The sequence below is a fragment of the Netta rufina genome (assembly GCF_964035555.1).
Source record: "Netta rufina genome assembly, chromosome: 19".
Lineage (NCBI taxonomy): Eukaryota > Metazoa > Chordata > Aves > Anseriformes > Anatidae > Netta > Netta rufina.
The window spans coordinates 3,083,890-3,106,068 of NC_140143.1; the positions used below are offsets into that span (position 1 = coordinate 3,083,890).

The 22,179-nt window shown below is 38.8% G+C and overlaps 1 protein-coding gene across 1 annotated transcript in view; it reads right to left on the reverse strand.

The window, feature by feature from the left end:
• CEP112 (centrosomal protein 112) overlaps nt 1-22,179 on the reverse strand; it is a gene marked incomplete at its 3' end in the record, with an annotated part of 160,784 nt that overhangs the window by 50,341 nt on the left and 88,264 nt on the right. The window contains exon 21 of the mRNA XM_084298321.1: nt 12,834-13,064. Coding sequence (XP_084154447.1) covers nt 12,834-13,064 — 231 coding nt within the window. The remainder of the gene's footprint in view (nt 1-12,833; nt 13,065-22,179) is intronic.

Sequence of the window (22,179 nt, forward strand, 5' to 3'; positions counted from 1 at the left end):
TGAATTAATGGATGCTATTCGAACACAATCTGATGTTCATTTTTTTCTTTCATGAAACACAACTGTTACTAAGAAAAAAGTAGCAAAGGATCTACCATGACGGGTCCGTACTCCAAATGCATACCATGTCATGCCCTAATTATGGAGCGTCAAGTGCTGTTTTTAAAGTATTAGATGTATTAGAGGAGACTCAGGTCTAATTCCACTTGATGGAACTTGAACTTTTGCTGCGTGCGTTACAGGCAACCACCTGCTGAAGTCTGACCTGGGGAAGTCTGCGCTGAAGCTGCAGAGCACAAGGGTGACCGTGCACACCGCGTGCTTGCAGCACGTTGCTCTCCCAGGGGTTCCCTCCTTCGTGGGCAGCCTGGGACAGCCCAGGACCAGCCAGCTGTGGGTTCGGCCACCAGCCATGTCTCAGCACACATGTCCTGCATAGCAGCTGCCCATTCTGAGGTTTTATGGACACCTCTGGTGCGACAGCAGCTCCCGCAGCACTAGGGAGTTTGCAGGTACGTGAACAACTTTGTCGTTCGTCAGCATCTAGGATGTCTTGAATGTTTACCAAAAATGCAGCCATTAATTTTTCAGAGTGGTATAAACCTGTGCAAATCTTTCAGCTTTGGAATGGCGATTTTTGGAAATTAGAAATATGCTTTCAGTTATGCTACAAAATTAATATGAAAATGAACTCCTGCAACCCAATGCAGGCAGATCTGTTAGAGTCAAGCACACCTAGTGAAATCCTGCTCATCCATACATGAACCAGTTAAAGTCTTGTAGTGTTTTAATTTGATTTCAATCTTACCAATACAAAACCACCAAAAACCTCACAAACACAACTCTTGTGAAGTAGAGAGGTACACATACACACCCATAGTCACTAACAGAGAAGCAGATTTAAGGTACTGGCTATGAAATAATCATTTTTCAAAATGCCTGCAACTAACTAAATGATGGCCATACATAAGCTGATCCTCCATAATTAGCTAGATAAAATTGTAAGCAAACTGGGGAGAAAAAAAAAAAAAAGGAAAATCAAAGGGTAGGGGAAGGAGAAGAAAGAAAATTTGCTCCAGGGAAGAAGCAACTGTTCTCTGATGTGCAGCAAAGAATTTAACATCAAAGAACTAATGTAAATGGGGCCCATTTACCTTAAACAACAACAACAAAAAACCCCAAACCAAAGCAAAAACAACAACATGAAGCCCACCACCAGAATATTTCTATTTAAGTTTGACAGCATTCTGCTTTGTACCAAAATTCAAGATTATGTAATTTGACAGATGTCAAAAGAAAATTACTTTAAGAACGGCTAACTATAGCAATTTTTATTACATTAAAGTGCTCCATATATCTCTTAAAACTTCAGATATCAGCAGATCACTTTTTAAATTCATCTGATTTTACCTAAAAGTTTCATTTCTACCTCAAATCCTGGAACATGTATTTTTCCTTACATGCCTCTAATAATGGCTTCCTATTCCAATAACCTTTTTCTTTCTCCTGCTCTCCCCACCAATCAGATAGCAAATGGAAAGCCAAATCTGTGTAACAGAGAAAATAGCATACCAGTTCCAACATGTAATTTGAGCCAGCAAAAAGACTATTAAAACTAGTTCAATATCCAAAATGATGTTAACAGAATAATTAGTCAAGTACCGAAAGACTTCAAGGCTTTCCAAAATGAATGATAGAAATCCCAATCTGTCATACTCACAAATCCTATTAATATTCTATTTAACATTCTGCTTTTGTAGGTCTACAAATCTTTTTCTTCCTTTTTTAAAAAACATACATCTTCAGGGAAAAAAAACAATCACCCTCTCATTCATGTGCCAAGCACTTTTCGTTGGGAAAAGAAACACAAATGAATAGGAACGGATTTGACCCTCTATGTTCATGAAGAATTGCCTTTCTGCAGTGTATTGCAATTCTCTGCTTAATGGAGGCCTCCTGAAAAACTGCTTGTGCAATTTGTGCCTTAGGAAAACTCTTATTTCCAGTCCTTTCATTTGAACCAATGGCATACTTTAATCATTCTGAAATTAAGCACAGAAATTAAATACACCCAGTTAACTCTTCCAGTAATTCTTCTGTGAGACTCCAACTTCACAGTGGCCAATGCCAAAGTTGTATGAACCTTACACTACAGCGTAATTACTAGCTTCACCTAAATGGATTTACTAAGTACCTAAATATTTCCCAGCTTCACTAACAGTGACTTCTATTCAGTGCTGCAGTGAGACAGGCACCTTACCTAAAACCAACTGCATGATTTGGCCCAAAACACAAGCCCTGTATACATTACGAGGCTTTAAAACCAGATTAATACTCTAGTCTTTCCATATGAAATTGTTCAACGCCTTAAGTTTATGTTGTACGAAGAGAGTCCTCATGTATGTGTCAGGAATTTGAAGGACAGACAGCAAATTATAGTTTAATCTGAAGACATACTGTGACTTCGGCCAGAAAAGCTTGGAGGCAGATGGCTTTTATGTTATGGCATGGTTCCTTCTCCTGCTCAGCATTCCTGTAAGATGAACTGAGTAAACCTAGTGAAGATGTTGAGAATGAAACACTCTCCGTGCAAGGATACTGAAACCTAGTTTTCCCTCAGCTATGTACTTAAACCTAGTACTCTGCAAATACGTTCCTGAACTACGATTTTAATATCTCCTGGTTTTCTTCTAACTGAATTAAAATTGTTACTTAAACTGGGCTTAAGACATTATATCAAGAGCGGTGGCGTTTTGTTTTTCAGAGCCTTAATAGATAAAATATGTACCCAAAGGGAATGACTGCAGCTTTTACAGCCTGCCTTTGCTCATCTGCAATACCGGGCACCTCTGCTCCAAGGACACCTCACTGCTGTGCTCATCCTGTCTCTCCCCCCCACACACACCAGCACAAAGATGTTTACAGAAGAGTTTGTATCACTCAGGCCCAGATGTTTCTGGTACACAAACAGCTGACACCCAGTAAAAGCACGAAGGGATAAGGCTGCTAAACATCTTTGATGATTCAAGTCATAGCTAATGTTTCCTCCACAACTAGAAGGCACCAGTACCGAGATGCGACCCTGATGCAGGGGTTGACTCAGTTGCAGGCTTTACAATAAAGAATTCCAGCAGAATTCAGAGATCTCTGAGGCCCTGACACTTTATCATCTGATACTAGGCAAGTTCATGAGCTGTGACTTTTGCCAAGGAGAGACAACAAGTCTCCTGAAAGGACTATAAAGATTAAGAACGTGATTTTTACTTTTTTTTTTTTTTTTTTTTTTTTTTTAGTTTTGCTATTGCTGTTCTAAGTTGAACTGTGTAGCAGTAACAAGCAAATGATAAAAAGATAAGGACTAGAAAGAAATCCGAAGTACCATTCTGAGAGCTAATCTATTTTATTAAACAGAAGGAAAACTGGAAACAAAAGGACAGACTGGGTATTGCTGAGTTACATCATTAGATGACAGCCCAACAAAAGTTAAGCTTTTACAGTTGGAAAGACAAACATTCAAAGTAAGGCACAAGCCCCTAACAACTCTACGATCTGAAGTAATCAGTGTTCCTCAGCAAGATTATGTGGGATTACTTTCTGTAGTTTTAAATACAACAAAGCTTCCCCAAAAGAACGCTAGAACTTCTCGGAGCCAGAAAGCATTACTGTACCAACAACTAGCTGCACACAAGTCCAGAAAAGTCCCAATTAAAAGGAGAATGGAATATATTGCTCAACCATAAAAGCAATTAAAAGCATAAATAAGACACTGTGAGACACTTAATATTCCCAATGTTTAATTATTTATCCGTTCTCCATCCTGCAGCTCTAGGTCAGAATTAACTCCTGCGAACTAAAGGCAGGAGAACTCTTTTGGGGATTTGTACCTTATTCACTTTCAAGCAGACACCCAAATTCATTTCAAATTCACACAAGAACTGCAACAGTTTCACCTAAATCAGATTTTCTACAAGTTAAACACCCCTCCTACACTCAGATGTGATTGTGAAACTACTTTGATCTCTGTTCCCAAATTTATTGCTCTGTGTAATCCATGACAAAATATAATGTGATTTACTGTATCTCTATATGACAGCCCAGCAGCTGACAGAACTTAATAATTTAGCATAAGAAAAAAACCTTCTGGCACCAAAATATACAAATCATAATTGAGGCACTTTAGTATCACATTACAATGAAGTGCATGCAGGCTGATCACAAGAACTTCAAAACAATTAGAGTTCGTTCTCACTCACTTAATGAAGGTGGGTTTCATTCCCTGACATGCTCTGCAGCTATCAGCGAGTCGTTTTGGAACACTTTTGTTTCTTCACATTAAAGACTCTGAAGGACTAATAACACCATTTTACCCCCCCTCCCTGTTTCCCAAACACTCCTTTCCCTCCAAAATGGAGAAAAAAAAAAAAAAAGCCACCTGCAGCACTGCTCTGTTATGGAGATATGAAGAAAGAGCAAACAAATATAAATATCTTCAAATTGTGCCAGAATTTAAAAATACAATAAATTGTTTTATATTAGCTTGGTCCTAATAACTGAACACTTTTTCTAAAATAAAGGTGAAGTGAAAATTTTGAGATCTAAATGCCACCCTAAGCAGATATGCCAAGGACATATGCCATAGGGTAGCTTCAGGTCGTGTTGACTTTCACGTCTGGGGTCTTGAGAGACTCCCTGCATAAGGGACGCATCGTCTACAGAAGTTTCAAGAAAAGGAGGATTGTGGAGCTCCTGGCATGGGATGCAAGAGATATTTCAACTTAGTACTTCCTAACTCCAAGTAACAAGCAGCAGTGACTGCTGGTAGGTGGAGCAGACAGTAGATTACCTACAGCTGCCTGCATTAGGGAGCCCCAGCAAGATTAGGGACCACCGCAGGTACTGCCTTCCAGTAACAGCACATTGACTTTTGGTCCTACCTTGTCTAGGCACCCAGACCAGATGGTATTCATGCAATAATTCTGAAAATTATTTCAGAATTGGCCTAGATGTTTAAAAAAACAAAACCCAAACCAAGTAATCTTACATTACAATTAGCTACTACAATGGAAAACAGCCAGTAGCTTTGCTAATGTTCTACTCTGTGATATAAAGATAAATAAAATTGATGTATTTAAGGAATATCTGTTGAATTATGACAAAATTAATAAAAATGTTTTAGTTTTCTTACTTTTCATAGAGAAAACTGTACCTACGTGCAATCAGCCTATTCTGAGACGCATAGTGTTGGGGGGGGGGGGAGAGGAGAAAATGAGGTAATGATTGAGTTGGGCTTTAAAAATATCAAACAAAATTAAAATAATAAGCAATTGTGTATTACAAGATAAATCTGATGTACTACAGTTTGGATAGTGGAGAAAGGCTCTGAAAACTATTGAAAAAATAATTAAAAGAGTCATCCTGCAACTGAAAAAGCTTCCTGCACTTCGTATTTGAGAAGTTAAGATGGAAACAGTCGTACTAAAGGCATCAGGACATCCCCCTGGGTCAGGCTAAGGGACCACAAGCCCACTCTCCTTCCCAGCGGCATGGGAGATGCTGCTGGGGGAGAGGGCATAAACCTGTCCCCCTGCTGTGGTTCATGCCCCCGGTATTCCTTCAGCACCCAAACCTGCTGTAGCAGGGAGAAGTTAAACACCCGCTAATTGCCATTACAGCCAAACTTCTCAACCAGCCAGCTGGAACTGATGCGATAGGGAATGAATAAAAGTGCACAGTGCAAGACAGGGCAGATGACAAATCTCCAATTTTAATTGTATCAGTGCTTCCCCTATTGAAAGCTATCTTTTTAATTACATATTCTGTCAATTTATTATTTAGCTCAATCATGCTTCTTGCCTGCTGCTTTTCATTTCTCATGGGCAGGGATGCCAGAAACCTTACCTTTTGTTTCCTACTTTGTTTCTCTGGATGTTCCCCCACCCCAGCCAAAGGAGGTGGGAGCACAGTAACTCTGCATATGGATAACTGAGCCTATTGCTCTGAAATAACTCCAGCAGAGAAAGAGACAAATTTTGCTCAGTCTCATTTGAGTAAAATATCCCTGAAATCATTCTACCATATTTTGCTTTGTGTTTGGCTCTGTTGACTGAAGGCTCTTCCAAATAGCTCCCCAGTGGGATGAGGCAATTCCTGTGACCGTGTTCCTTGTCCACTATCATCTTTCTTTCCTTAGGATGAAAGAGACTGAGCAGGGCAAAGGGGGACACACTAGAGAAGAAATCGGTTTTCTCCCTCCTCTGTGAGGAAAAATTTTATTGCAGAGTTGCTGTCTGCTGTCCTCCATAGAAGCAGGATACAGACATTAAGTAATTGTAGTTTTCATAAAAACTTGTAACTTTGCTCAATCTTTTCATTTTTTTTTTTTTTTTTCTGAAACACATTTCTTTTTTCTTCATCTTTTAGACTTTTGGCAGGATTTCAGAGCCAAACTAGTACACTCATTTTGAGTAATATTAGCTGGTAGATCACTAACACCAGCATGTCAGAATTGTTCAAGAACTAACAGACTCTACAAACAATAACAACAAAAATGTTACTACTCTGGAACAGGCAATGGTTTTCAGATGATAATGAAAAAAATCAAGAGACTCGGGGAACACGCAACTCCTCTTGGTAAGAAGGAGATGCTCTTTAGATTATTTATAACTAAAAGAATCTGTGTAATACAAAAACACTTAAAAATTTTTAGTATAAAAAATGGCCCATGTATGACAACTGGTGGAGATCCTGAATGCATTCAGCATGGAGAAAAACATATGTCTACACTATAATTAGGTACAGTTTAATGATATCATTATACTCAGGAACAATACATGTCCACATTTTATGGCTGACCCACTTGCCCCCATGTAAATAACCAGGGTATCACTGCAAAGTGCATGAAAATAGAATCTCTTTTGTGAGCATCCAGTTGAACTTTCTACACTATCACCATTAGCGTCCAAGTTAATGAAGTGAAAGATGTCTCTCAGATCAAAGTCTCCATCGTGCTAAGAAGTCTAAGCAGGAGCCTACAGAATTGCTGCAGAGATGTCCAGTTCCCAGAAGGTCTTAGATACAACGATGGAACCAGTTTTGGTACTTAATGAAATGTAGTTGGCAGAGAAGAACAATAACTAGAGAGACTGCATTCAGTGGTGTAAGCTAATGAAAAGCATGCAATGCTTATTATTTTTTTTTTTTATGAGCAGAAGTAACTGCTTAGAGGAAACTCAGTACTTTTAATAGGGCATCTCTTAGAATTTCTCTAATTTCTTTGAAGATGTCATATTCTTTCTTTTTTCTTTTTTTTTTTTTTTTGCCAGGATTGAACATGATGACATCATCTGCATGAGTACTGACAATCGTGCCAGCATAGATACTGTGAATAAAGATATTTCTACATGTGCAGTATGAAAGTATGCCCAGTGAATATGTCCAGTTGGACTGCATCCCAGGGCTGTGCTTGCTGGTTAATGAATCCAGCGTCATGAAGCTGGGTGATAAAGGAAGGACTGAATGGTCTGTAGGGCACATTATCAGTACCTTAATTGTAAACTGTATGCAAGTACAAGTTCTTCAATAAATAAATATCCAATCATAAAACACCATCTGTACTTTTTTGTTTTTCAGAAAAAGTCCCTGCTAGAAAAACATCATATTACAACATTATTATACAGAATAGTTGTTCGTAATCAGGGAAGTAATCACTGACAGAGTATATTTGTACGTATTCTTTCAAAAATATACATACACACACACATACATATATATTCTTTCAAATGTAAACCTTAACTTCAAATTTCCCGGGCATTGCAGTTTTATATATGGACTTCCCACCAGATGTAGGTGGAGTGATTGTAAGAGGTATAGACTAGAAAACACTGTAGCTGTCAGATGTTATTTGAAGTAACAGAAATCTCGGAGTATAGCTAACTGCGACATCATTAAAACCAACCAGAGGGATTTGCACAGCTCTGGCCAGGTTGCATGCTATGTTGGAGTCCCATCTCTGTAAAATGAGCCATTTCACAACTGCATCAAATCAGATGTGCAGTCCAGAAACTAAAGTGCTGATTTCCCCCCCCCCTTTTTTTTTCTCTTTGACTACAGCTTCATCCTGTAATCAAATATCATGTGTGTTAAGAACAGTCAATACACAAGAATGTAAATTACTTCTCCACAAGAAAAGCAGCACTGAAAAAGAATTAGATGTTCCTGGAACCTACATAAAGAATTAACAGGATGAGTCAAAAACTCTCTATTTAACTACAGAAAAGAAGTCAATAAAAAGCTGAATGTTGAAAATTATCTAAAGGGGAAAAAAAAAAAACTTTTTCTCCCACTCCAATTTACTCATGTACACTGCTCAGAGAGCTTTTTTATGAGGTATTTTCAGCGTTCCAAGGTTGCTTCCTTTGAGCATTGTTAGCATGTCTACTGATCTGCTAGGGTCATGCTTTCTGAATGCTCGTTTTCTTTGCCAAGAAAATACCACAGACAAATGTTACAAACAGTCGCGTTAGCCAAGCTTCACATCTGCACGCACTTAGAAACGCAGTTTGTCTCTTTCTTTGGTGATTTCTGGCAAACCTAAAAATGCCCATAAGCTTTGGGGAGTCTCTCACACCTGGCTGAGGAGTGGTCCTGCTGCACGCGCTGCTGATGCAGCCTACAACCCACCTGTCTCCTGCTGCTGAAACTCCTCATTAGCAGCGCCGAAATGCAGCACCATGTCTAATACATTCATTTCTTAAACAGTTTTATTTCATCAGTGAGGCGTGACTTCAAATACTAAAAATTACCATCTTATCTGAAAATGCTATAATCACCTGATGTAATGCAATTCAAGCAAACTAAATCTATATATTAACAGCTTTAAAAGCAACTCAAAGTCACTGCGATTGAATACAAGTGTTCTCTGAAGCAATATGTAAGATTCCTTAACTAATATACAGGAAATACTCTGGAGAAATTGTCAAGTCGTTTTTGTAAAAAGATAGATAATAGACATTAGGGAAGTACTGAAGTCATAAGGACATAAGTAGTTTCAAATGCTCCATGCTGTCGCCTTGAATTTTGTCTGATTTATGGCCAGCAGAGCTTATCTGACCTTAAACACACTAGCACTTGTTATCCCGATCTGATAAGGCGGCTCCGTGTTCCAATACAGGTGCCACGTTACGACTCACAAGGTGAGCAGTAAGGCGATTACGGGTGATGGGGCTGTGGCACCCGACCTAGCAGAAGGCTAGGGAAGAACTGCTGCTGCCTGCTGGAACAGCTTCTTCTGTATCGAGCTACCAAGTACATGCGGAGCTGCTTCTGCACCAGCCCAGCCCTATTTCAACATAACATCTGTGGCTCCAGGGTGGTGATAAGGGCCCTGCTTAGGAAAAGGAGGACAGAGTGATGGAAGGGAGTTGCCTGCCCTGTTCTCCCTTCTGCACTTCTGAGTCTACACCCCAGCCCTCTGAGGGAACAGAACATTTGGGACAAGGAAAAATGCCTATCAGACCTCGGAATGCCTACAACCCTTCCACACACCTCTATCTTTGGTAATGCAGCTCACATGATGGGGAAGGAGACATGCAAAAATGAATAAGGGAGACTTTAGAAAGCCAGATCCAAATCAGGAACAGCTCAAAAAAGAGGTCTGCTTTGACAGAACAGCACTAAGTTACCATAGCATGCTCAGTCAACAGCAAATTGTAAGAGCCTCTCCAAGATTTTCAGTCCTGGGCTCCACAGGAACCCAAGTGCTGGGGTGGCAGTGTCTATATCCCTTTCCCTGGGGCTGGATCTGGACCCTTTCAACCTGTGGTTCAGCAAGAAAGGTGTGTGAAGCTCAAGGCTACAGGCCCCACACTTCTACAGGACTGGCAGCCCTGGTCAGGAACAGAAGCAAGTTGTGGGGAGACAGCATGGCTGGGCCCTGCCCCAGGGAATGGGGGAGCAGGAGGTCAGAAATCCAGCCCCAAGTCTTCCCAGCCCTGGTGAGATGGAGCCCTCATCACCTTCTCATGGGGTGGTGTGCAGCCTGGAGCAATCTCAGAGGTGCCCCTGGGTTGTCCAACCAGCTTCAGCAAAAGTGAAAATGTACATATTTACGTCAGCTGTCATTCACTTTCTTACAAAGTGGTATTTAAGTGAAAATACTGCCTACAAGAGAAGGGGTCAGTGGAAAATTATGGACTGTTCCCTTTATTATTTTTTCCACGGTGATAGATGACATGTTTATTTTTCCTATAGTGTGGGTTACACGGTGTCATTTGGCAACCTGTTAAATATTTTCCTGCTTATCATTCCCCAACTGATCGGGAGATGCAATAACTGTCAGAAGATAATTGCTTTTAGAATCACAGGTTCAAAAACATCACCGTACAATTTTTATTGAGTAACTTTCTGGCATTGCATGCTGTAATCTCTAACAAAATGAATCAAATAATATATTACAATAAACAACGTCCTATCTTCTCTGTTGCTCAAAATCTCAACTTTAAAGTGAAGACTTCAGTAAATTACACTGTGTTTACCTAAATATTGAAAAGCTGTCTACAAATACCAACCAATATTTAAATGCACAGTGTGCTTGCAATGAAAACCATTTCTCTAATCTCTTCTGCCCATTCTCCTTCCTCCCATCCCCACTGGAGAAGGGCTTTGGGGAGGGCAATACCATATAAATCCTGTGTTTTCTTTTACCCACCTTTATCTTAATTTTTCTTTTCACTCAAATTTTAGCTTTTTTTTTTTTGAACAACAGTCCACAATTTCACAAAGAAATACACACAGAAATCAGTATTACTCACAAAACAGACCACTGAGGAATGAGATCCTTCATGTGGGAATGGACTGACCTTCAGAAAATCTGGACAGCCATACGACTATTTCCAAGCCTAAACAGTGAAATTCAGCTTCCTCTTGGATTTTCAAACAATCTTTAAAGACTTGGCAAAAAGAATTCGGTTTGGAGGACAAAACTTTCTCCCATATTGTCCTAAATTTCAGGGGAACGAGATTTGCTTGTTTTAAAAACAAGCTTCAAGATTCATGCTGCAATTAAGGTATTTTAATCATCCCCCTTCAAATAAAATCTCCATTAAAATTCTGCAGATTTTAAGAGGATCAAGATTTGAAACTGAGTTAGTGGAAACTGTTACTTTTGACCTTTATATGGAGTTTGCCCTTTAAGCTACTTTGACTTTGTAGCCAATTTCCACAGCTCTACATTTGGAAGACAGAAACGAAGAAGAACAGTAGAGGGAGATTTGATGGTAATGCAAGGTATTTTTTCACATTTATGACAGACTTTCCAAAGATTTTTTTTCCTTGTTCTCTACTCAACATGTGCTCTTCTGATTAGAGGCAAAAAAAAAAAAAAGTACTCTAAGTTAAAATAACGTAATTTTTAATAGCAGTTAATATTGCTTAAAATTAGCAATTTTATTTGGAAAAATAGAAAAATCCAATAAATTAAATGAAAATATTTCTGACAGAAATGACAATTCAAGTCTATTAAAGATATGTCCCTATGAAGGATTATTTGTAACTTTAATTTGAGGATGTAAAGAAGTTAACTTTTCTTTTGCTATACTACACATGTAAAAAAAGATCAAAGAAAGAAAAGAATTGAGATTCAAATTCCATTTTTAAGCAAAAATGACAATGTCTTCCTGAGTTAAAATTAATCCTTTAATGATGAATTTCAAAGGTTTAAATACTTTCTGTGACCTTGGCTTTAAATAATTATGCCAAGCAGAGCTTTCCTTACATTCAGAAAAGATTCTGAATTGTTGATCACAGCCATTTTAATGGCTTCAGGCTGGCTGATTTCCAACATAATCCTCCAAATGCTGTTTAAAATTACAGACCAAGAACCTGACGCAGGTAAATGAAATGTCACTTTCACAAAGGCTGTTCAAACAGTATATGCAGATTGTTAATTTGTGCCACTGTACATCACTGGGCAATAAAACGTATCATTTATTACATTAACACATATGAAAGATACTTCAACAGCTATCAGCTCACATATACACCCGTAGTCTACCATCAATATTGAGCAGCCGTTTTTAGTTTAGTCTTTGAAATAAAACTAACATGTTTTAGTTCATACCATCCCTAATGTGGAGAAACATTTCTATACAAGGAGCCAGTGAAAAGGGTTTGTCAGGAAGCTGCTGCGAATGCAGCATCGAAGCAGCGATACGCGGTGACCCTGCTGAACAGAATGGGGAGGGAAGCCTTGATGAAGTTGAAACGTTAATTTTTATTTTCAAACTTTTCACACAGCACTTGCTCATCTGATGCACACAGGCAAAAGTAGACCAGCCATTGTTAGCCACTAGACCCAATTTCCTTGCAGTTTTAGCCTGAGTTTTTTCTCCTTAAGAACTTTTCCTCATTTTGAGGGAGAAAGCGTGGTTAGACAGAACCGCCCTTTCTCCTCTACCTAGTTCAACAAAGGAAAAGCAACTAGCGTAGTCCTTAGCTGGGTTTCCCTTTGAAATCATCTGGATTTTAAAGGTCATGGCCATCCCACTTGCAACACGGCTGGAAGGTGCTGCCCCAGCAGCACTCACAGCAGACAGCTACAGCAGTGATTGCTGCCATTGCATCTTCAAAGAGAGGTCTTTCATTATAGAGCCACGGAATTTCCATTCTCATACAATGATTGCAGCATCTGTGTCAGATCTACAACATACTACCTTTTGTTTTTCAAATCAAGTGACCCCCTAAACATTTTGCCTTGTAAAGCTTTGGTTATCTGACTTTTGAGGTGATTGCTTCCCTTTTGCTGAGCCACAAGAAGCAGCCCTGTGTGATTCTCTTACCTTGTCCAAGGCCTTCTGCGTTTCTGCATCATGCACCTTTTTCATGTCAAGCAACATTTTTTCTCCCTCCACTTTCAGCTTATTCACCACCATCTCGTGATCTCGAGCTGCCCTCTGCTTTTCCTCTTCCCACCGAAGGCTCGTCTCCATCAGCTGTTGCTTGCGCTGAGCATTTACCTGAATAAGCTCTTCCCTCAGCTTGTGGATTTGGCTCTCCAACTCACACATAACCTGAAATGAAGAACAAGCAAAGTAACAAAACAAGAACGAACAACAAAATACTTCCCTCAGACAGGCTTTCACCTCTGGATGGTAGGAAGCTGACTCGACAGATTCCCTGTCCCTTTCCTCGGCCTCTTTTATTGCTCTTCCCTTTCTCTGCATACACAGAGATGACTACAGCTCCGTCCTGCCCAAGGCATGGCTAGAGCATGGAAATTTACCTTTTTGGATGGGGTGACCCCATCAGAGAAATAACTTAGTTTGTGGCCTATAGTCACTATATAAAACACCTTTTTTTCCCTTAAGAATTCACCTATCACATTGTAATGAGACATGAGCATATCATCAATCATTTATCAACCACTGCTAGAGATTATAGACCATATCTTGCTGCAGTGTGCTGATGTGCACAAGGAACATGTCACACAAAGTGCTCCTTCAGGTGAGAGTACCAACGCATGCTAAGAAAGGATGACACTGGCCACCATAAAGAACCATTACAACTCTGCAAACATGGTACAGATGAGACAACCTTCGAAATGGAAGACAGACTTCTGAATCCATGATTCTCTTTTATGTGATCACAGATCATCCTCCAGTCCTCGGGAGCAAAATGCGCTGTGCACTGTGGCATCAGAGCAGGCTGAGCCGCAGGGAGTCAGCTTAGGAACGTCCAAGTGCGAGGAACGAAGCTGACGTGCAGTAAATCTGTAACACTCCTGAAGTGTACAGACTATACACTACTGCTATCGTACTAATTCATTCAGATTTACCCTTGCATATAGCTCTCATTAGTTACTGTTCTAACTGCATTGTCTGTAGCTTTTCAAAAGAAATATAGGTGCATTGCATATGTGACAAAACCATTGTCTTTCCATCTAATTGTAACATATGAAGTTGAAAAACATGTTCTTTCATAAACACAGTTCTGAAAACAAGCCTTTTCACTAAAAACCTCACTCAGTAGTTCCCCCTTTTTGTTCCTGCCACATGAGCAATGCTGCAGTTCCCTGGAATTCTTGGGATGTACGGGATGACATGGAGATAAAATACCGACATCCTACCAAACATATGTAGGTGACTCAGATCAAGCTCATTAAAGGTTTCATAAGAAAATCTGCTTTAAAATGAGCATATATTTAAAAACCCCATTGCCTTGGAGTGCCAGTTACTGCTTCTGGAGCTGTGAAGTGCTCTCTCCAACTATAACTGTTCTTCAGACGTTTCCTACAGTATCTATATTCAGTTAAACCATTTATTTGCAGTCTCCGAGAACCACATTACTACAAATCTTTGACAAAGGAACACTGATTTCTGACCAAAGTTGGGAAATTAATGACTGTATCAGAAATAACGCCTTGTACATTAATGTACCAGGAGAGATTGCTACGATAATTACTGTGATCTGCAAGAAAACTGAGGCTTGAAAGTCTGTCTTTTTAAAAACTATTTGAGCTATACGGTATAATAAAAGACATGATGTCTCCTTTCAAACCTTCCCTTATGTCCTTAGACTATCACAGCTGTAACATGTATTAAATATTAGCCGTCTCAGAAACTTATCACAAGATTGACTTGTTTCCATGCTTGCTTAATTACTCATTGGCATTACTCCTTAGCATGTCAAAGGTAAAGTTTTGTGCATGCATGCACAGACTGAGCACATAATTTCTATACAGAATTATAACACAGGCCACATACTTCAGCCTATATCAGCATTATTTCAAACATATGCTTCAGATAGTGTGATCTACACTAGATTCTTTCCCGATCTTTTCCTCCATTCTTTTATTTTTTCTAAATCTGCAAACAGTCTAAAATGCAAAATACACTTTAGTTTGCAATTATACAGACTAAAATGTAAAGCACATTGCAGTATATCATTATAATCTACAATATGCTTCTACAATTCTTTCAGAAAAATAATTCACCTTAAGATCATAACAAAATGTTTCAGTAACTGTAAAAACATTTTTTAAAAAAAGCCTCCTAAAGCTTGATTTTTTCCATAAGTGAAACTTCAAGATATTACATCGCTTAGAAGATTCCTAAAAAGTTTGATAAAATATTTCAGAAAAGAAGCCAAGACTCACTTCTTAGAATAAAAGAAAAAAAACATTCATACATCATATTACAAGCCAAGATAGAGAATGGGTGAATTCCTGAGTCAACTGTTATTTCCTTCTGCTTTACTTCATTCTATACTCAATAATTCTTATACAAAGACATAGGAAAATTCAAACAGCACAATGCAGCATTTTCTACTGCCACATGGCAGTGACAGTGCCAAGCTTTCAGATTCAAAACTGGGGAGCCAAAAGATAGAGGGCTGAATGTTATAGGTAAAGTAATAGTAATTAATATGTAAAAGAGCATTAATGTTGGACCTAATAGATGGCAAAAGCAGATTTGGTTCTATTAGGAAAGAAGAAAGAATCTGAAGACAGGGTGATGGCAGCGAAACTAATATGATTAAGGGAGTCCTTTTGGAGCAACTTCACTGCTAGTAAGATGATGTTAAGAGACATCTAATCTCTCCAAAGTGACTGGGAAAAGCTTATGCTGGGGATCACAGGCACAGTTCTTGTCTATTACCTTAAAATAAGGCTAGTTTTCACAGCTAGATTTTTTTTTTTTTAAACCCATAAACAAAGTCACTGGCAGAAGCAGCTTACGAATGACCAACTTGCTGCATAAGACAACTTTCTGTGACATGGGCATCTTAAAACTACTAAAAGAAATGAAGCCCAAACTTTCCATCACTAAGACTCTGCTATTCCACATGCCAGGTCTCATAAAGTATTATTAGGCTTAGATGTGGGCAAATTAGTATTAGCAGAAAAAATTTAAAAAATGACAATTTTCTGTTGTGGAAAATCCATGAAATATAAAACTTCAGAGCAATTTTATAGCTGCTTATATCTGTTTGTGAATTGTGCTGACCAAATTGCATGCTCCAAACAATAACTTGGGTGCAAGAGCTCCTGTGAGACATAAACAACAACTTCAGCACTCCACCAGAGCAAATAACTATTGTGCTAAATGGAAGGCTTAAACATAAGAAATAAAGATTTCACAGTATATAGTAGGTTCAAAATGGTATTGCTACTTGCTGGATTTAGGAATCAGGGTTAAAGCCTTTTTTTCAGTGGTATGGGTTTGAGTAAACGAAATGAGAGATCCATATCTCTTTTGCAAAGAATGCTGAAGGATGGCCATACCAAAACAGCACATCTCAAACAAGAAAGCATTCTGTAAAATGATTTAAAGAAAAACAGAGAAAGAAAACACTAGCTTACAGAATATCCCAAATGGAACCAAAATACAAGCATGTAAAGTTAGCTCTGTGAGAGGTAGAGATTTCACATGAATGTACATGGCATACTTGCATGTATGCTACGTGGCACGTATGACAGTCCTATAGATGAAGAAACTGCTCGCTGAGATGGTGATTTCTATTTCTGTTTCAAAGGAATAACTTAGAATTCTAACTAAGAATATCTGTGCTGAAATAGTGTCATAAAAAGGGTGGGTCAAAAGCCCACAGCAATTTGCCTGTAGGGAAAAAATAGACTTGAAAGAAAAAAAAAGAAGGTTGCTCACTCACTTTGGCCTATTTAAAATGCCAATAAATGTACTTCATGTTATTTGGAAGGAAAACATGTGCTCTTAATTTTAAAAAGTAAATTGCATAAGAAAATATAAAGCTGGCAAAAAGTTCAAATTAAAATCTGTTGCTGAAGTCTGAAACTCTGCTACAGTTAAAGGCAACAGAGATGAGAAATGGACCAAATAACTGCAGTCCAATTCCTTTTGTTTTTCAGGAGCTTCTGCTTCAACCTCTTGAAGCATTCGCTTGGACCAGTTTCTAAGGAAGAGGCTGGAGCATGACTGAGTCTTTTCTACTTGGTGATGGAATACATGGGCTCCCTCTCAATGTATTACACAGCAAACCACATCCACCCCATCACCACACATAACTTTGAAATGCCCTCAGCACCGTTTGAACTCACAAAACCAAGGAAATGCAGAGTTGAGATAAAATCCAGCGTTATTCCCCATGGCTCAGATCTAGAATGATTTAGGTGTTGCTTCAGCAGCTTCAACAAGTGACTAAGCTCCCCACAGATGAAGTTGCAGAAAGCTTTCATTGCTGAGGGTACTTAGGCAGTTGAAAGAGTAGCACTTTTAAAGACTACTGCATTTCCAAGTGGATTGTGATACCTCTTCGAACTGAGTTTTGAAAGCTTTCTGTGGTGGGCTAACTTGGCTTCAGCTGGAGACAACCGCACAGATCTCCATTTGCAGTGCTTAATTTTGCTTGCATGTGACAAAACCCCCAAACACCTCTGAGCAGTTCCACAGACTTAGTTCAAACACGAAGCGTTAGGTTAGATGCTGAAAATAATTCATCCTAGGATTATAACCTAAAATATTAGCCCATGAGCAACAGCCCTGCTGGAATCACTGCTACGCAGTTTCTGCCTCTGTGTGCTAATACTTGCTCAACGTTTTCTCACCTGGAAGAACATTAAAATTAGTGCGTTCGTTTGAACAGTGAACTATGTGAAACCATCAGCTGCACCCTTCTGAAAGGGAGATTTGTTTCTTTGTGTCTTGTTAGGCTGGCTTGATGTGACAGAGATGGATGAGGTATACATAACATTTGTTATTGGATAGTGGATTATTTTTGAAAGGAGATCAGTCCAGTCAAGGGAAAGGAAGTCTGCAGTAAAAACAAATCTCACTTTGATGATGAAGAAGAATTAAAAGGAAAATAAGGAACAAAGTAGAAACCAGTGATTCAGTGGTGACAATGACTCCCTTTTACCCTAGATTAGTGCAACGTTCCAGAAGAGGTGGGAGAAGCATCCCATCTGAGTCAGCACAGCAACTGGTGACATATTTAGGGTAAAACAACTTAGACAGATTATCTGTTGGAAAAGGGGAATCTGAACTACTTCAACTTTCTTATTAACAAAAAAAGCTTTGTGAAGGGTTGAGAAACGGGACGAGTTTCTCTACCATCACACACAAAAAAGCAGTGCACCTAACATAAAAGACTACTAAAAAAGTAAACAAATGGTATTTGTTTGCAGCTCTAAGCTAAGAAAAAAGTACAGCTGTAAGAACTTCAAAGATGCTTGATGTTGGTTTGTGTTTAAACCAAAATTGGTTTACATTAACGAGTCTTGCTACTGCAGTTCCAGCGAGTCACAACAATCAGTCTTACACATGATCTCACTGGCTTTTGGGAACCATCCCTATGATTTTTACCATTAGGAGATAAAAGAGGCAACAAAGTGCAGCTTCTAAGGGCCAAGCATGATCCCTGTGGCTCTCTGTTCTTTTTGTCCACAAAACATCCCACTGAGCCAGACTCACTGGGCCCAGTACGGTTGCTTTTCTCCCAGCCAGACAAATTTCATCTGGCCAGTTCAGCCAGCTGGCAGATAAACGTATGGCTCCCTTGTCACAGGACAACAACACAAAAGGTACACAGCAACGCCAAAAATAGGAATCTTGGTTTAAGCTACAATCTAAATCTAAAAAGCTCAAGTCCAAAGCAATACTTTAAAAACAGCTTTGAATTTGCAAGTCATTAAAATGTAGTAACTCAAGTTTTTAATGCCATGTATCTCCATTTTAATCAAGTATATTAAAAAGATTTTCTATACAATGACAATTTAAAATAAAATATTAAGCATATTATCATTTTTTCTTGTGATTGATAAAACCAGTAATTTGTAAATAATAGGAAACCTTAAATGTATAGACAGAAAATAAGGTTGGGAACATGGAAGTATATGAGATACTGTTCAAAATATCCTGTCAAAGCAGTAACAAGTAACAGGATCTCAACAAGGCAAATTGCAACATAAAGAACTAAGTTTTTAAGGAACATCTTTTAAGGAACATCAGCCAGCCATCCTAATCACACGGGAAAAACAAATCTAAATGAACAAACCTAAATTAGGGTAGTAACTGATGAGGGATGGAGGGATGGGAAAGACACAAGAAAACAGAACCAAGATGGAAATTTCAAGGTAATGCACAAAAGATATTAACATGAGCATAATAATGCCTGGCTAACGGTGGTCAGATTTCTGCAGTTATTTTACTACTGGAGAATGATTTAAAGAGTTCTTCCTGGATTTTTGGTCAGGAAGTAATGTTGGAAGCAATGTGAGAACTGCACTGATTTGTAAAGAAAACTACTTCTGCAAATGTCACGGACATTATCACATGTGTAATGATGTGGCAGAGCCCAAATTAATAGGGATAAGTAATAAACAGCTATTTAGCTTTCACAGCACAATCTATTACACTGTCAAGTTTAAATGCCTTTGGGTAAGAACACAGACCCATAAAAATGGTAATTAAGGGAGCAGATAAATAAAATGGTGTGAAATGAAGTGAGAATGAACAACAGTTCAATGGCCAACAGGTAGGTTTCACCTCCTAAGAGCACTGATACAATTTTCAAAAAAAAGCAAAGTATTCTGGAGGGAATCACTGAAGCACAGGGATTCTAGCACTGAAGCACAATTAAGTCACAGTCTACCACAATTAAATGTAGTCCTGATCACTAATCTAGTACTTGCTGGAAATACTAAATCAGCAAAACTAAAACTTCAATACAAAAGATACATGAAACACTATATAAACATACATGAAAATGCATACGTAAATTTCCTTATTCCTGAGGGAAGAAGATTCTGTCCATGAAGTTGGTGCTATTGCACAACTTGTTACATAGAAGACACCTTTACTTTATATATTAATAATTGCATCCCAAAACTGAAGTGTATTCCTATGTTCTTAAATCAAGTGTTTCCAGATTTTAAATCTGTATAACAGCAATTTTAGGTATTCTGTAGGAAAAATGTTAAACGAAAGGTGTATCACAGAATCATCTAGGTTGGAAGAGACCTCCATGATTATCTAGTCCAACCTCTGACCTAACACTAACCAGTCCTCCACTAAACCATATCACCAAGCTCTACATCTAAAAGTCTTTTAAAGACCTCCAGGGATGGTGACTCCACCACTTCCCTGGGCAGCCCATCCCAATGCCTAACAGCTCTTTCGGTAAAGAAGTTTTTCCTAATATCCAACCTAATCCTCCCCCAGTGCAACTTAAGCCCATTCCCCCTCATCCTGTCACCAGGCACGTGGGAGAATAGACCAACCCCCGCCTCGCTACAGCCTCATTTAATGTACCTATAGAGAGCGATAAGGTCACCCCTGAGCCCCCTCTTCTCCAGGCTGATAATCGCAGCTCACTCATCTGCTCTTTGTAAGACTTCTCCAGACCCCTCACCAGCTTCGTTGTCCTTCTCTGGACTCTCTCGAGCACCTCCATGTCCTTCTCGTAGTGAGGGGCCCAATATAGTCACTATAGTCACTAAGCTGCCCACCTTACAAAGAGCAGCAGCTCTCCAGAATAAAACAGATGCATGTTCAGTGTCCAAAAAACCTTACGTAGAAGCAGTGCAGATGGCAACCATAATACTAACAGTAAAGTGTTTGCTGTTCAGCTGTGTAAAATCTGAGTCCCCATATTACAAGGCTTACGCAAAGGTTTATCAACTCCATCTCAGCACAACCCCAGATTTTCCCACCTCCACAAATGTACCTCTGACATCGCTTTTGAAAACATCCACCAGGACTTGCCAAGTGAGGTGTTGAGCTGCTAACTTACATATTTATTCTATTAATTTTAACAGCATTAAGGTGCTTTTAAACATCAAGACTCCTTTGTAAGGTTCTTTCCTTGGACTGCTTCAACATTGTGTATGCTCTGAAAAATGCCCAACATGTGTGAATCTGCTAAAAGTAAACTCTGATCAACCTTGCTTGTTTTGTACTCTGCTAGGGGTAGGGGCAGATTTAACACCACTGTAACCGTACAGTGCTGCTGGAGGCTAAACGTCGTTCCACTTCCAGACTATGGGCAACTTCATTTTGTGTTTCCCCAACTTCTGCACTTGTCACAGTCCCAAGAAATGTCCAGCACCATTCCAGACTAGATTTTATTTCTTATTAATGTAGAATAAGACTAGACAAGATAGAGCAAGTACAGCTTAAGCATTTTACTGAAACGCAATGTAAGTGTTGATTCGTGAAGAGCAGTAAAGAGAAGTTACCTTCTGCTTAGCTCCATTTTCAATAAAAAAAATCATGAAAAAGAATAAAAAAATACAAATTTGTATCTTTATTTCCAAAAGAAGTGCACTGAAATAGATCTGGACTTTTAAAGAAGGCAGTTAGCTGCCTAAGTGCCAGTAAATGTCAATGGGATTTAAGCTACAAACTATTTGGCTTTAAAAAAAAGGGGGGGAAGGAGAGAGGGAGAAAGAAAGAAAATCAGACATCCATTTCACAGCTCCACAAAGAGCTTAAAATTAACGGAGCTTATTTTGATTTCTTAATTTACATAAGTATATTTGATTCTAATTTAGTTAACAGCATCTAGAAAGCAGAACTTCATATAGGTTGGTTATTGCCACTGCCTGCCTAATAAGATGATTTGTAGACAAATGGAAGAACCTCAAGCGTATGTGGGGGAGAGATGAGACTGGAAGTGAACAATACAGGACAATGTGAGGGAAAGGATTAGTCACCAAGTTGAAATTGAGATGAATGCAAATAATTTTTCCATTTAACAGTTCAAGATCTAGAAAAGATTTGGCCATCTTGCCAGGAAGACCACTTCCAGATGACTTTCTTATAACCTGGTTTACTGTATTTGCTTTAAAAGACATTATAGAGTCAAAAAATAAAGACATACAGCTTTCTTCTCTCTCTTCTTTGTGTAAAAGACATTTGCATTTGTATTTTTCTGTCTACAAATAAAATGAGTAAGACTACTAATGGACCTACCTGGAAAGGTCTAGATGGAAGACTCATTTCCTTGCGTCTTTCTACTATGAAATTTAACAGAGACACTCAGCTAGGCACCAAACAATCTGCATAACTCCATTAACGTCACTAAAGTATAATGAAGATGGAAAACATATATCCACAAAGATATGCTTAATGCTGTGATTCCCTAAAAATATTTTTGAGGGCAGAATATAGATAAAATACACAGTGGCTGAAAAATAATAACCTATACCTT